At 50.0% G+C, this 15,292-nt stretch overlaps 1 protein-coding gene, 1 long non-coding RNA gene and 1 other non-coding gene across 3 annotated transcripts in view; 2 read left to right on the top strand and 1 right to left on the bottom strand.

Moving 5' to 3' along the window:
* Nucleotides 1-7,219, top strand: part of ITPR1 (inositol 1,4,5-trisphosphate receptor type 1) — a 197,026-nt gene extending 189,807 nt beyond the window's left edge. Inside the window, exon 59 of the mRNA XM_023533300.1 lies at nt 5,882-7,219. Within this exon, the coding sequence (XP_023389068.1) occupies nt 5,882-5,968 (87 nt within the window). The 3' untranslated portion in view covers nt 5,969-7,219. The remainder of the gene's footprint in view (nt 1-5,881) is intronic.
* Nucleotides 7,220-7,753: 534 nt separating this feature from the next.
* LOC111742739 overlaps nt 7,754-15,292 on the bottom strand; it is a 98,418-nt gene continuing 90,879 nt past the window's right edge. Inside the window, exon 4 of the long non-coding RNA XR_002781450.1 lies at nt 7,754-7,942. This is a non-coding gene — a long non-coding RNA (uncharacterized LOC111742739). The remainder of the gene's footprint in view (nt 7,943-15,292) is intronic.
* LOC111742774 lies at nt 9,249-9,367 on the top strand. The gene has a single exon (XR_002781462.1). It is a non-coding gene; the product is annotated as a 5S ribosomal RNA (ribosomal RNA).

The following is a 15,292-nucleotide window of genomic DNA, read 5'->3' on the forward strand; positions in this document are numbered from 1 at the left end:
GTCTGAAACAAACTCGCATCGGTGCTTGGCGGTGGCTCCATCACGCAGGCCCCTCTCAGTGGGGACTCGTCCTCCTCGACTGCTCGCCGAGGGCGCTCCTGGCGCTGCCTCGAGGCACACCGCGGACCAGCGAGCCTGGCTGCGGAGCCGGGGAGGGAGGAGTTGCCCGGGAGAACAGGTGTGGGAGGTACCCAGGCCCGTGGGTGTCACCGCCCCTCCTTGGTGACGGTGCCGAGGGACACAAAGGCCCTGAGGGAACCGATGCAGCTGCACGTGACGGTGCCAGGGCTGGAACGCCCGGCCCTACGGTCTGGGTTCGATTTTTTGCGTTGTGTGTGTGGTGGTTTTCGCGTGTTTTGTCGCCGTACCCTGTTTGCCTTTCATGGCTGACTGTTTAAACTCTTATCCGTGCTTTTAAAAAGAGCCTTAAAGTACCCGAAGTTACATCACGCACTTAACCACCGTGGAGGAATATTTTGCCATTTTATACAACTGAGCATGGTAGGGAATTGGCGTTTTTAAAATACAAGATAGAATTGTTCCTATTGAGCCAAAATTTTGGCTTAAACAAAATATGTAAAACTTGACTACATGTGGACTAAGGTACATTAAATGCCATCAAAACCAGAACGCTTTACACTGCTTGGTTTCAGCCATTTTTACATTTTTCTTTTACAGTTAGTAGTTGGACCCACTCAGAAAACCTTTTCCTGTGAATGAATATGAAATCGAACAATTTTTTCTTGGAAAATATTAGAGGCTAAAAAGATACGTGTGGAAACCAGTAATATATTTTCTGGCGCCTTTATCAGGATTAATCTGATTAGTTTTAAAGTGCCCAGAATTACGGGAAAATTTCAGTGCAGCTTCATTTATTGGGCGAAATTGGCCTCTTTCAAAAGGAATGCATCAACATTTTCTTTTGATTATGCAATAAACCCTTAATAAATTTATTTGAGAATTAACTTACTGAAAAGATTTGAATATTATTAAATTTGGTGCATAACAATCATAACGTTTTCTTAAATTGTTTTGCAAAAGGAGAAAAGCACGTTATGATGAGAGCTGCTGGTCCCTAAATGGGAACTGGGAATTCCTGCCCTCCAAAGGGAAAAGTTTCTAATTAAAACATAAAAACCACAAATGATTAGTGAGCAAAGATTTTAAAAAAAAGAAGAAGAAGAAGAAATACTGGAAAATATAAAAATTGCTTCACCACTTAGACGTTTTTTCAGATCTCTGGTCCAGAACCCAGCGTGAGGGAGCGATGACAGCTTAGGTGTGAAAGTCGTTGGTTTCAATCTTTACTGACCCCTTTGGTTGTTTTCTTACAATACCAATTCGAGGAAAAAAACGTTCTTATCAAGGATATTAGTGAAAACCTGGTTGGTAGTGTCACCTTTTCCGTTATTCCCAGGAACAGCCAGTTCCAGTTGCCGTTCTAAGGGTTCCCTGATGCCTTTCACCTTGGGAGTTTCCCTTCCCAAGAGATTCGATGCTGGATGTGATTCTCTTCCTTTCTCATTGCGAGGAGGAGGACTGACGTAGGAACCTAAACTTTTCTTGCATGTTTCTTCATAACGGAGAAGAGCAAATACTAAGAGAAGGGTTCACTTTCTTGAAAAGGCGAGTGGCTTGGTGTGGGACAGGAGCCCGGTCGGGAACACCAGAAGGGCATGAGCAGTCAGACCAGGTTGGCATGTTGCTGCGTTGGGCGTTTTTTCACGGTAGGGCCAGGGGACCACGTTAACTGTGGAAGGCAGGGGCGACGAGATGAGGGCGGGCCCCGGGAGCTGGGCTGCCTAGGAAACCTTACGCGGTGTCCACGTCCTCCCACGGCGGCGTAGGAGCCGCTAAAGAGGACCGAGGGAACCCGCGCAGGGACAGCCGGCCTCTGCCAGCAGCAGGCGGCAGGGGCTCCGGGGAGCCGGAGCCGGGCGTGCGTCACGTGTCATGGAGGCAGAGAGGCGTGTGATCGCCCCGTGAGGTCTGGGTGTCCGCGGAGGTCAGCGCCTGCAGCCTCAGGAGCAGGCGACTTCCGAGCTGGCAGGGGAGCGCAGGCGGGAAGCCACACGCGTGCCAGGGGCGGCGCCGCCCCGCCCAGCCCGCCTGTTCTCTGAACCCCGAGGGGGTCACCCACTGGCCTGGTACAGCCCGGGGTCACGAGACGAAGGGAGCCTGTTCCTTCTTCAAGGAACTCGCAGTCTGGAGTGGGGGACAAGTAAACAGACAAGCCGCGGTGCAGCGTGGTAAGCGCGTAAGGGGCGCGCGAAGAGATTGGGGTGACGGCAAGGGAGTGGCTCAGTCCACCGCCTCTCGGTGGGCGGTCCGGTCCGCCCATCTCTCGGGGGGTCCGGTCCACCCCATCTCCCGGGGCGGTCCGGTCCGCCCATCTCTCGGGGGGTCCGGTCCGCCCATCTCCCGGGGGTCCGGTCCACCCCATCTCGGGCAGCGGGGAGCAGCCGAGCGCTCGCACAGAGCTCCTCGCAGGCAGCGGTGCCGCGGCTCGGGGTCGGAGCTGGAGCGAGCTGGACGGGGGACGGGGGACGGGGGACGTGGCGAGGACAGGCTCTAAGGCTGTGGGCAGATGTGCCGGTGGCCGCCAGGCCGTCGTCCTCGCTCCCGCTGCCTTCCCTGGGCTCATCACGTGGGCGCGCTCGGGGCTCGCGCCGTGGAAGGCCGTTCTGGTGACCGCAGCTCCTGGCGATCTGCAGTGAGTAGCCAGGACTTGGCTGCGGCAGGAAAGCGGTTTTTCAAGGACTGTTAAGGGCAGCTGTAACCAGACTGCGGCCCTCGGCAGCTCGCGGTCATCCCTCGTTCCCGCGCCGGCCTTTGGCCGCTCGGGGCCGCGCGGATGACCGCTTGCCCCTTTGTGTTGTCCACCGAGCATCTTCGTGAAAGGTCTCCGCGTTCGGCTGCAGGAGCCTTTGCCACTTGTCTAGGCTGAGTCAGAAGGAATGACGAGCGTCCACCTAGACTCCGTATTTATGAATGTCCACTGGGTACTGTATAAGAATATGTGAAGGACAGACTGGTCATTGTTTCTATTTGTTTTGACATAGGTAACAGTAACAGGTAATATGCTTCAAGATCTAGATCATGTGTGCGTGTGCACACATGCATGTGAAAGTAGGCAGGTATATAGGTAAAACTGAGTTAAAGGTAAACAGGCAAGTAGGTAGGTAGAACTGAGCTCATAAAGCCAGAACTTACACGAGAGCCTGCACTAATGGGCCAGGGAGACCTAACTGGCCAGCGTGTCGACCTCCATTGCTTGCAGGCCAGAGTGAGACCTCAGGGGCTTTGCTTCCGTTCCCTTATGATTGTGCATGGATGACGACCATGGCCAAAGGGGCCAAATACTTAAGCAGCTGTCCTATTCCTTCTTCTCATTTATTAGTCACTTAAATAATAGCCAATCTGTCTAAAAGGCCATGGTTGATCAGAACTTAGACCCATTCGTGTGCCTACTACATACGTACTCAACTGCAGACACACTCTTCTCCAAGATTGTATCTCATTTGAGAAACACCATATACGTACCTGGAAAACTTTAAATGTTCAAGTATATGAAAATATACCCACAGTGGTATTGACCTGTTTTGGAGAAAATCAGTGAAAAGTTCTCCCAGAGCAGCAACAATACCAGCGTCACCTGGAAACGCGTTAGAAATACAACATCGGAGTTTGGACAAACTTCCTGGGTGATTCTGGTGCGTGATGCTGAAGTTTAAGAACCACTTTTTTCTAGGAAAAAAGAAAATTAGGTATGTACTAGGTACTTGGAATGACCAGAAATGTCCTGCCTGAGCACATCTGGCCCTGACCTACGGCAGGGAGCTTTACGGTTTATGAGGGAGAGGGGGAGGGGCATGGGTCATTACCTTAGGACGATGAACCTAGAAAATTGGATTGGGACCATAACGAGGGAGGTGATGTGCAGAAGCAGGAAGGAAGTGGGCTCTCGGCAGAAGACACGTTCTCTATAAGGGAATATAGTTTTAGAGGCTTTTAAGAGAATGATTGACAGATTGAAAAGTCAAGAAAAGCTCATTTACCAGACCGGCAGGAAGATGTGCACACATAAGTGGTCGTCTCGAATACAGCAGTCATGTATGGAACGATGAGGGGAAAGCTTTAGTGGCCAGTGCTAACAGCTGAAAGATCCCAGCAGCTCTGAGTAGAAGCTCTGACTGCAGTCTCCTGCAGTGGGGGGTAAGCCCACGATTCCTAAACTCAGTAAAATGCTGGAGACTGTTGAGTTTTATTGGATTCCCTCACGACTGCCTGCCAAGGGGATAGCTGGGGATGGGGGTGCAATCTGACTAGGTGAAGCATGGGGCGCTGAGGTGCACGAGTTGCTGATTACGGTGTGCAGGCAGACCTTGAGGCATTGCGAGTCGGGTCCCAGGCCACCCCAATAAAGCAGGGTGGATTCTTGTTGCTGGAGGAGGGTCTCGCATTCAGCTTGTGGAACACACAGCATCTGAGAAGTGCAGTAGAAGAGCAAGGTCTGCCTGTGGTCTCACCGTGAACTTACCCCACGTGCCATTCTCCCGCCCCAGCTGAATCTGGGAGGGACAGTGTGGAACACGTCCCTTAAAGATTTGCCCCTCATGAGGAAACTTTAGAGACTCACTGCAATGTCCTAATTCAATTTTTCTAAAAAGCTTTATTTAAAGCTACCTTTTGGAAATAATGGCTCCTTGTAAATCTCTTCTAAATTCTAACAGAAGGCATTTCACGGGAGCCTCAAAGTAGTATTTTGATTTGAGAGGAAAACTGCTATGTTTTAAATAGGAAAAAATCACCACTTTGAAGTTGAACTTAGGTAAGTTATTCTGTGATCGATCTGTCGGGTATTAGTACCAAAAACTAGTCCAAGCGAGAACTGAGCTTGAAGCCCCGACAGGGGACACTGAATGTCCCCTCCATCCCCCACCGGGAGAGAAGACATACACCCTGGTAGTATGAATGGAGAAACAGACTGAAAAGTTCAGTAACAAAAAGACATAAGGAAATTGGTCTAATTCCAGAGCCCACGTCTTTTTACTACTCCACTCTAATTCCTTTCTGGTTTCAGGAAATCGAAAATCTGGGCGCTGGCCCCGAGGCCACTTGTAGACGACAGTTTTATCTAATGTGCGTTCACACAGCCTTTCCATCCCCGTTGCCCGCAGTGCCCAGCCGCAAAGCCCACCTGGGACCAGCTGGGGCAGGTGGCTGAGTGCCGAGGCAAGACCACCCTAAAACTCACGGGGCGGAGCTGCATGACAGGCCCCGCCCCCTGGCCTGGGCTTTGACAGCAGGTTTTCATTTGACCGGCCTTAGGGAGTGGTCTCTCCTGACACAGGCATTCCTCGGTGTCCATGGTGTCATCTAGGTATCTGTCACTCCGGACCTCGGTGGCCGGGGCGTCATCCAGGTTATCTGTCACCCTGGACCTCCGTGAGGGGTCAGGCAGCCCTCCTCCCCTCGGTGTGCTGTGTCCCTGAGGACCAGAGACTCCTCTGCAGACAGGTTCCCAGCACACTGCTCCCCTGGAGAGCCCGCCGCCATTCCCAAGGAGTCGTTCCTCATTTGGAGATGGATTTGGGAGACAGTCGGGATCCTGTGCCCTTGCTGTCCTTTGTTTCTTTAGGAAACAAGTAGCAAGCAGCACTTCTGAATGCCACCCTGCATGACTAGGTCACAGAATTCCCCGTTCTGCCGAGGAAGATGCTCTTTCTGAAGCCGCGTGTTTGATACAGTGACGGCACACTGTTTGTAGAAAGTGGCTTTCAGTACAAACCATAACCACAGAGGTAAATCTATGGTTCAGCATCTGATCTGACGCACAGGAAGTGTCTGGGGCTAATGATGAAACTTTTTAACTTTCCAGATGACAGAACAAAGGAAGCAGAAACAGAGAATCGGTCTCCTGGGGCACCCTCCTCACATGAACGCCAACCCGCAGCAGCCAGCCTGAGCAGGTGGCGGGAAGGAGACGCATCTACCCTCACTGCTGGGGCGCGGGTTCGGCCAGTCCCCCAGACTCGCCCACGAAGTGGCCCCGGGTGCTGAGTGCATTTGTAAATACTCGGTTCTATACTGTGTGTATATGATCACTACCCTAAAGGTTTGGATCTATGTATTGTAATTAGAATTCCTGGCATGATGAAATTTCATTTGTGCCAAAAATATTAAAAATGCTTTTTTTGGAAGGACTAAAGAAAGCACTTGATTTGCACTTGAACCAGATTATAGATTTAAAACTCTATGACATGTATTTTGTATTTAAAACTAGAATAGCAGGTATTTATGTTTTTTATAAAACTGTGCAATACGGATTATGCAATCACAACAAATCTGTCGCTCCTGTCCAAGGGAGTGTTCGTCTTTGAAGCTGGTGTGTGAAAGCTGTGTGATAAATGGTTAAGTATCAAATGATGCTGCTGCCAAAACCCCATTAATAGCGAGTTTCAGGCCCCCGGGCACTCCGTACCATATAGTTATCCTGTGGTGACACTGTTTCTCGTCGCTAGCGGCATTAATGCCTCTGTCTTATAGTGACAACGCTCCAAGTCTATGAACTGTCAAGTCAGCATTCATTGTAAGAAAAGCAACTTTAGTTTCGAAGATACTTTTAAGCTTTTGAATTGATCATTTAAACTATTTCTTTAAATCTGAGCTAAATTAGAGGCTCAGACTTTCGCTGGTGAAGTTAATGAATTTTTTTTAAAGGGAACTTTTTATGCAGCATTTGGGGTAAATGCATTACTGCTGGCCAATCGATGTCATCTCCTAGGTGAATTTTGGTGACGCGTTGTAAAGAAATGAATAATCGATGGTCTCTAGATTACTTAGTCCAGAGTTGATTTTTTTTCTTCATCCAAACATGCTACAGTAGCTAAGAAGTATTAACATGTACCTCCAGATAGGATGAAACATGATCTAGCCCATTAGAACTCGGAGTTGAACACGGACATGGTATTCTTGCGAAAAAGCCACATTTTGGTTTTATTTCTTTGTCACACGATTTCTTTCATTGATGGATGAAAAGTATGAAAGGAAACTTTTATATCTGTTGCCTAGTTTTGTATATGGATCTCTTTTTACAAGAGAATGTCTCTGCAAAAAAAGTTTAAAGGTGTATTGAAAGCAGAGTTCCGAAATGAGTACTTCAAGTTTGTAAACGTATATATAAAAATATTTAATAAATGACGCAGAATAATACGTAGCTCTCGTTTCTGCTTTCCTTGGTGCGTTAATGGCTACGCCAGTTAGGTACTTTCTTTAGGACCAACGTGAAGCACAGCTGGTTTGGGTACCAGATTAACTCAGAAAATGCTCACCTGGTTAATGGTAACTGGACGAGGGCAGCCTGTACAGACATCGGCCGTTTGGGGCAGCAGCGCTGGCCCCGCGGTGGGGTTCAGGGTCCCCCTGCAGGCCTGGGAACTGTGGACAAAGCTCCCTGCTCCAGCAGAGGCGGTGAAAGGCGGTGCCCGCCCCTGGCGATGCAGCTGGGCCGCGCTTTTGACACCGGTTCCCCGCCCCGCCCGCCCCGCCAGGCCACGGTAGATGATAATCACCACTCCAGTGGGGAACCAGGTCAGGACTGCAGTCCAGTTAAACGACTAGTTTTACTTTACACGTTTGAAAACTTGAAAAGGCAAGTGGCTGGTCCCAGTCGGTGCGGCGCACCCGTCTTCACCGTGGGGCGAGCCCAGGACGCACGCCCCCACCCCCCGTCTGCGGACGGCGCCCCCCCCACCCCCCGCGCCCAGCCGGCGAGGACCTGCTCGCCAGGCGGTTCCTCTTCGATGCCCGTGCGGCCCAGCGCGACGTGGCAGGGCGTGTGGTGTCTCCCAGGGCCCGTCCAGTTCACCGCCAAGTTCCGCACTGACATGTTCAGGCTGCAGCTTTTTCAGGTTTGTCGTGTTTCGCTTGAATCCTGTCACTTAAGACATAAATCTTCAATCAGTTCACAGCTTCAAGGGGAAAGTAAAGAAGAATGCCGCCGCCCCACCCGCATGACACACGCGCATCCCACCCCGGGAGTCGGAGTCGGTGCGAACACAAAGCTCCTGCAACTGAGACGCAAAACGGGAAGTTTAAGCTCCTGCAGCCTTTGATGTGGAACCGATTTCACCTCTCCACAAGCGGCCTTTTCACCTCTTCCATTTCGAGGACCGCGGTCCAAGTCACCTTCAAAGTCACCTGCCCAGAAGAAGAATCAGTGCTATCAGGCTGAGCGATAACTGGGGTCGCAGGGTCCTAATGTGCAAGGCCGTCTTCGGGGCTTTGATTAAAGTTCGCTATAGCGCCAGTTCCAGGTTCAAGATTTTGCCCATTTCCTCAACTGAATCATTCATTAAATCAAAGGCTCTGGGAGCTGCCATCCTACTTTTTCAACGTTTATAATATCTTGCCCTTTTCTACTTCTGTCCCTAAAATTACGTCATGATAAACCTCCTTCCCCTACAAATAAAGCTTGCATTCTTGGTTTGCGGGTCCTGCAGCTGCCAACAGCAGCCCACACTGTGCTTTTCTTAGAACTGTATCTGTCCCCACTCCCCCCGCCCCACCCCCATCACACACAAAACACAACTTCTCTTATTTCATTCTTTAAAAATTTGATTCAACTTGATTTGTTACCAAGTTCGTGTTCTTTATTCCATGTTCATTTAGCCAACTTTTATTCAGTTGTTCTTTCAGAAAATGGTGGATTTTGCTCCTGTAGAGATGGCTCTTTCTTGGTTTAAATATTGCTGACATAAATTCTAAAGCAAGCCTACTTAATTCGTGGATGCTAACCAGCAGCTCGGTCTTTGCAGCGGCAAACTAAACAAAGCTTTCCTTTGGTGCTGGTGGGAAATAATCAAGATCTTCACAGTAAACTAAGGAATTAACTCGTTGAAAACTCAAGTGAAACATAAAATGGGAAGTTAAAGCTCTGGATCCTTCTGCTGCGGATGGTTTGGGTCATGCGTTCATGACAAACAGCCAGAAAGTTTCTGAGACGGGCAGAGCTCGGAGGCACCGCAGGCGTGGTTCCAGACTGCCGCGGTAAAGCGAGTTGTCTTTTGACAGATGGAGGGTCTAGCCTTCGATTTGTAAAAAAACGCAACATCCGTGAAGCACAATACAGCGACGTGCAGGAAGGCAAGGAGTGCCTGTAGTTATTTTAAGGCTCAACATGAGACCATCAGCTCTGACTTCTGGGCTGCACAAACGGAAATTCAAACATATTAAATACAAAAGGAGTCTACGGCCATGCCACCCTGAACAAGCCTGGTCTGATCCGATCTCAGAAGCTAAGCAGGGTCGGGCCTGGTTAGTACTTGGATGGGAGACCACCTAGGAAGACCAGGTGCTGTAGGCGTAAAAAATAAAAAATAAGGGATTGTAACCTGACAAGGTCCTTGCGATCCGTGAGGTCAATCAAGGGTTGCCTCGCCTAACAAAAAAATAAATACAAAAGGAGCATGAACTACATCCTTATCGAGTAAGTTTTTGCTAAAATAATGTTGTTACAGATTTCGAAAAATGAAACATGTGCCTGAAAGGCGGCTTAAATTACACATGATGATAAAAGTCACCTTTACATAAAACAGGCTATAATAACCAGACTCCTACCGCAGGCTCCTGAGGAGACAGACACGCTCTGCCTGCCAATCACTCGGCAGGAGTGAAACTCTAATTTTAAAGATAAGGAATTGAGCCTTAGAGATGTAAAGTCACTGGCCCAAGAATAAACAAAGGTCTCTCGACTTAGCCGAACGGGAGTGAGCGCGTCCCAGCTCAGCAGACTTGTGTTTCATCCTACAACACACACCGATTTGCTTTGCTTTTCAAATCTCCTCCCTAAGAGGATCTGCAAATGAGAACACACTGCATGTGAAGACTTCATCAAGACCAAAACTCCTGTGGCAAAGACAAGAAGCCCCTACAATCTCTACCTATTACAGCTGCGAACCTCGCAGGAACCTCTAACTGCGTGTTTCAAAAGGAGCTGTTCTCCCCAGGGACGCGGCTTCCTCCAGCTGCGGACAGGCGGCCCGGCCGCCCACGGAACGTGTTTCATCAGCAAACTCAGCTCTGCTCTTCTTCGTTACACTGATCATTCGTTAACAATCAACTACGATGCTGGAAAAACCCCATGAAGATTTCGATTTTACAGAAAGTACCCAAAATTCCGCCAGTTTTGCATCACAAAGTGGTTGTGAAAAGTTTTGAGTAAAATGCCATGTGTGTGGTTTTTGTGGGTGGCTGCAGCTCAGAACTGACTACCGGGCCTCCCGGGTTACCTGCAGGGGAGCTGCGATGGCCATTATAAAGACGACAGTGATCATCATCATCACAAACGTCTTTCCATCTTGGGGACTGTGTGCCGCATTCGGCAACCCCGTGAAATCTAAAGGCTCGTCGGAAGCACGACCGGCCTTCGTGTCTGCACCCCAAAACACACCGAAATGAAGACAGCGGAAGGGCAAAGCGCAGGCTGCTTTTCGCACGTGGGCGGCGCACGACGCCCGCGGGCCGTGGGCTCCCCGGCTGCTCGTTCTCAACTGGTTCGGTGAAGCGAATCCCGAGCTTACTGGGTACTTCCATTTTTTTGCTTTTTTTTTTAATTACCAAAGGAGAAACTTACGATACTGAAAATGCTTTAAGGTCACGACGAACCAGCGTGAATGAGAATCCTATCACCTCGACGGGGAACTGCACCAGCCACGCAGCCTGGCAAAGAAAAAGCGAGCTCGAAGCCACTCTCGGGCACGACCCGCAGCTTGAGAAAACCCTCTGGTGGGCTCCGAGCCACGACACAGCCCCGCAAGGCGCCAAGTGCGCACGGAGCCGCCCGGGGGAAGGGTCTCTGTGCCCCGCCTCACGGCCCCCGCCAGGAACGAACCTCCAGACGGCCCGGGAATCTACCCCGTCCCTCTGGGACGTAAGCGGCTATTTCGTCCTTTTCTTCACACACTTGTCACCTTTAGCACCTCGCGAGCCGGAAGCTTTCTGTGGGAGCGAGCGTGTGCCTGGAAGAAAAGCATTTCAGCCTTGGAGGGGACAGGGACGGGGACGAGGCCAGGGTGCCGGTGGCCGTTTCCTTCACAGGCCACACGGAGGGACAGGAGGGCCCTGGACCTCGCACCAGCTCTCCCGCGTCGGTGCCGTGGCTGAGGGTGGTCTTGAATCCGTCCCTGTCACCACCCAGGCGGCCGAGGGCAGTAACCGTGGCTCAGGCAGACACTGAGGCAGCCCCGGCCCAGGCCGTCCCCACCTCAGCTCAACACGCGTGACCAGGGCCGCTTTCTGTTCCTCCACCCCCGCGGGGGCCGGGTGTCATCACTGGGGGTCCTGTGTCCTCGTGTCTTAACGCGGCACATTGGGTCGTACTGTCTTTTTGAAAACCCATATCTCTAGCATCCTAATTAGGTTCTGACAATCGGTTTGAACTGAGTTCATGAAGCGAGAAAGCGACCACACGGCTCGTGACTTCCAGATAATGACTCTCGTGTTGTGATTGGTGTTGAATTCAGATGTGACTTTTTAAAAAAATATTCATGAACAGATGTCTCGTCTTAGGGACGATGCTGTATCTCCTTGGTTTACGCCGCGCTCACCCCGTTAGGGAGACACTGCCCCTGACGTCTGCATGGTCCTGAAATGTACCACCTTTCATTAACAACCACATGCAAATTTTGGGCCACAGCTCACATCGCTAGTAAGCCCAGGACTCTCCTGACTAATTTCAAGGGCCCTGAGAGGGTGCTCACCACTTTCTAATGATGCCCTGTCACGTTTTTACCCTAAATCTGACTGAACCCAGTGCTCACCGCCTCCCCTCTCTCCCCGCGTCACCCCTGGTGTAGACACAGCTCTGTCTCCAACACATTTCTAGGTTTTGAGAAGAGCAGATCTTTACTGGAGGAAGATTATAACAACCAACAGGAAATTACTTAAAAGTGACAATCTGACATCAGAACTCCCTGCCCCCTTTCCTCTCTGCCACGGGAGTAGCTATTTCTTGTCTGGTCTCCAGCCTAATGCTAGGGCCCACTCCCTCCCCGCCCCTGCCCAAACAAAAGTAAAAATCCGCCCCCTATCCCCACCCCGCACTGCTTCAAGTGAAAACTACTTCTTCTGTCTTAATTGTGCAGAGCAGTTTTAGCCCCGGTCTCAGCCACTCCCTAGGTTAGCCCTTTACCTTGACCCAACACACGAAGACTGTAACACGGTGTCTTATCTTCCAACCAAAGTGCAACCAGCTTTTACAATAGCGTTTTTTTTTTTCCTTCCTGATACATCTTATAGAAGAAAAAAATCAGTCCAGGAAGGTGAGGTGACTTGGCCGAACTAGATCATCGGGCCTGGGATTCAAAGGCAGATCATCCGATCCTGTGTCACATTCTCCCCTACACCAGTGCCTCACTGTGCCAGGTCCTATCCCGTCCGTCCATCAAGGGCTGAGGCCTCCGCCTCTGGCCTGCCCACCTGTCTGGGGAAGATCTGCAAATGTCAGATCAAGTTCTAAGAGACGCGAAGGAAAGTTAGAGTTCTTCAGGGTAAGGGCTGCCGTCGGTTCATTCCCGTGCCTGGCACCTAGCACAGTTCCTGCCAGTAAGGGGCTCAGTACATCTGCGAGGTGGGGGCGGGGGCGGGGGGTGATTCTTTGCAAACCTTCGCTTAATCTCCTTGAGGGCTCTGGAGCCACGGCCAGCCGGGAGCCTTTCATTAAGGAAGAAACATCTAGCAGTGGCCCAAAGGAGTCACGTCTAGAGCAAAGGGCCAGGCAGGCCGACTCTTTCTGCTACCGACCATTCAGTCCTCTAAATAACCGTCGAACATAACGCCTCCGCCTCAGTCACCCTGCGTCACGACTCAAAGCCATCGCCGTTGCTCCCTCTGACCAAACGACCCCAATCTCTCTCTCTCCCTTCTTGCAATTCCTGAGACAGACGACGCTGGTGTCTCCGTGAACGTGAGTTCCGACCACGTGCACCTCCGTGCTCTGGCCACCCCAGTCCCTTGTCTAGCGATGCTAAAGGGCACTCCCTCCACAGCCCATGGACGGTCACGGCAGTTCTCAGATTACACCCCAAGAGACAGAACACATTTTAGGTGACAGAAGGAAATCGTGGCTATTTGGGGTAATAAAGAATTATGGTTCATTTACACATGAACAAAGATACAACAGGGATGGATTTCAAAATCATTGCGTCGAGAAGTAAATGAAGTCGGATTCAAAAGGCCACACACCATGTCGGTCCTGGACGAGGTGAACTGTGGGGACAGCAATCAGATCAGTGGGTGTCGGAGACAGGGGCATGAGAAGGGGATTTATCACAAAGGACTAGGGAAATGTTCTGGTGATGGAAATATCTTCAGGTGTTGGTGGTTACCTGGCAATACTAGGTTCTCGAAATTCATAGAACTGTAACCTTAGAAGGGTAAGTTTTACTATATGTAAATTATACCTCAGTAAACTCAACTTAAAACAAAAATTTTTTTTAAGTGAGAGGAGACAAGGCCAGTCCCCAGACCTTGCCTTTGTAACCTGCTCCCCAGGTGATGCTGATGCACCGCTCCTTAGGGGCTGCGTCCCTGGTGATGCTGATGCACCGCTCCTCAGGGGCTGCATCACGACACCTTTACCCTTTAGCTCACACTGTGAACCGAGCGTTATCGCAGAGCCGGGCAGGGGGATGAGGGCAAATGGCCCGCTCACTAGGGACCCCAGTCAGGGCTGGCAATGAGACTTCTTTTCCCAAGGATTTCTTAAAAATTGTGTTTTAGAACCTGCAGATGGAACAGTCCTGAGATACAATGCATTAGTTTTCTATTGCTGCCAGAACAAATAACCAAATATTCAGTGGCCTAAAACATGTATTATCTGATACTTCGGCCCAGTCTGAAGCGGGCTGGCGGGGCCACATTCCCCCTAGGGGCCCACAGGGAAGATCCACCCTGTCACCTTCTTCGGCTTCCAGAGGCTGCCTGCGTTCCGTGGCTTGTGGCCTGCCCCCATCTTCAGAGCCATTCACACCGGTTCTGATGCTTCTGCCCCATTCCTTCCCTTCTTAAGACCTTTGTGATGACATTGGTCCCCCCTGGATAATCCAGGCAATCTCCCGATCCCAGAACCCGTAAGGTAATCACATCGGCAACATTCCTTTTGCCGTGTAAGGCAACACAGCCACGGGGTTTGGGCATCCGGATGGCACAGCTTTCTGAAGGCCGCTGTTCTGCCTGCCACACGTGCCTAAGATGACCCTCGGCAGGGACTTCAAGACAAAAAAAAACAAATCACCTGTTTTCAAGTTGGACTGATTTGAAGACAATTAGGAAGGTCGGGTTTTCTTACGGCCCAAACAGGCTGAACGAGGCAGCTCATTAGCACGGTCACATAAACCGACAGAGCCACCGGTCACATAAACCGACAGAGCCACCGGTCACATAAACCGATAGAGCCACCGGTCACATAAACCGACAGAGCCACCGGGACTGCCTGAGACAGCCTTGCTTCCCTCTCCCATCACCACTGACACTCTTGGACGACCAGAAACAACAAAAGACGATGTGTTTGCTTTTTCAGACACACACACATCGTATCTCCTCGGGTTTTATCTGCAAGAATTAGCGCTTTAAAATTAAGGCCAGGTGAGGTCAAAGAATGCGAAGGCGGACCATAAACTTCCCAGAGAACCCTTGCTGAAAAAAAAGCCACTACCTGTATAAGAGTAGAAAATCGAAGTATATGCCATCCACGTCTCTTCTTTGGTGAAGTGTCTATTTAAATTTTTGCTCACTCTTTTATTTTTATTATTGAATTTTGAAAGTTTTGTTTTTCTCATCGGGTTGCCAGTTCTTTATCGAACATATGTTTTGCAGATATTTGTTTTCCTGCTCTATGGCTCACTGTTTCATTTTCTTAGCAGAGTTTTTCAAATACTGAAAGGTTTTCATTTTGATGAAGCCCAATTTATCTTTTTTTTTTTCTTTTACAGTTTATGTTTTTTGTGTCCAAGCAAACTCTGCCTAACAAGATTTTCTTCTAGGTTTCCTTCCAGGACTGCAGTGTGCAAGGGCTTTCTGCAGCGTGCAAATGTGCCGCATGTGACCCAGGCTCACCAGCACACTACTACAGTGAGCCACGTGTGGCCGGAAACACCAAAAGGTGAATTTTAAATTGTCTTCAGTATTTAAGTATTTAAATTTAAAAAGCCATAAGTGGCCAGCTAGGGACAGGAAGTTCTAGAAGTGTTATAGATTTAGATTTTACATTTTGGTCTATGATACATTTTAA

The sequence above is a fragment of the Pteropus vampyrus genome, unplaced genomic scaffold (genome assembly GCF_000151845.1).
Source record: "Pteropus vampyrus isolate Shadow unplaced genomic scaffold, Pvam_2.0 Scaffold100, whole genome shotgun sequence".
Lineage (NCBI taxonomy): Eukaryota > Metazoa > Chordata > Mammalia > Chiroptera > Pteropodidae > Pteropus > Pteropus vampyrus.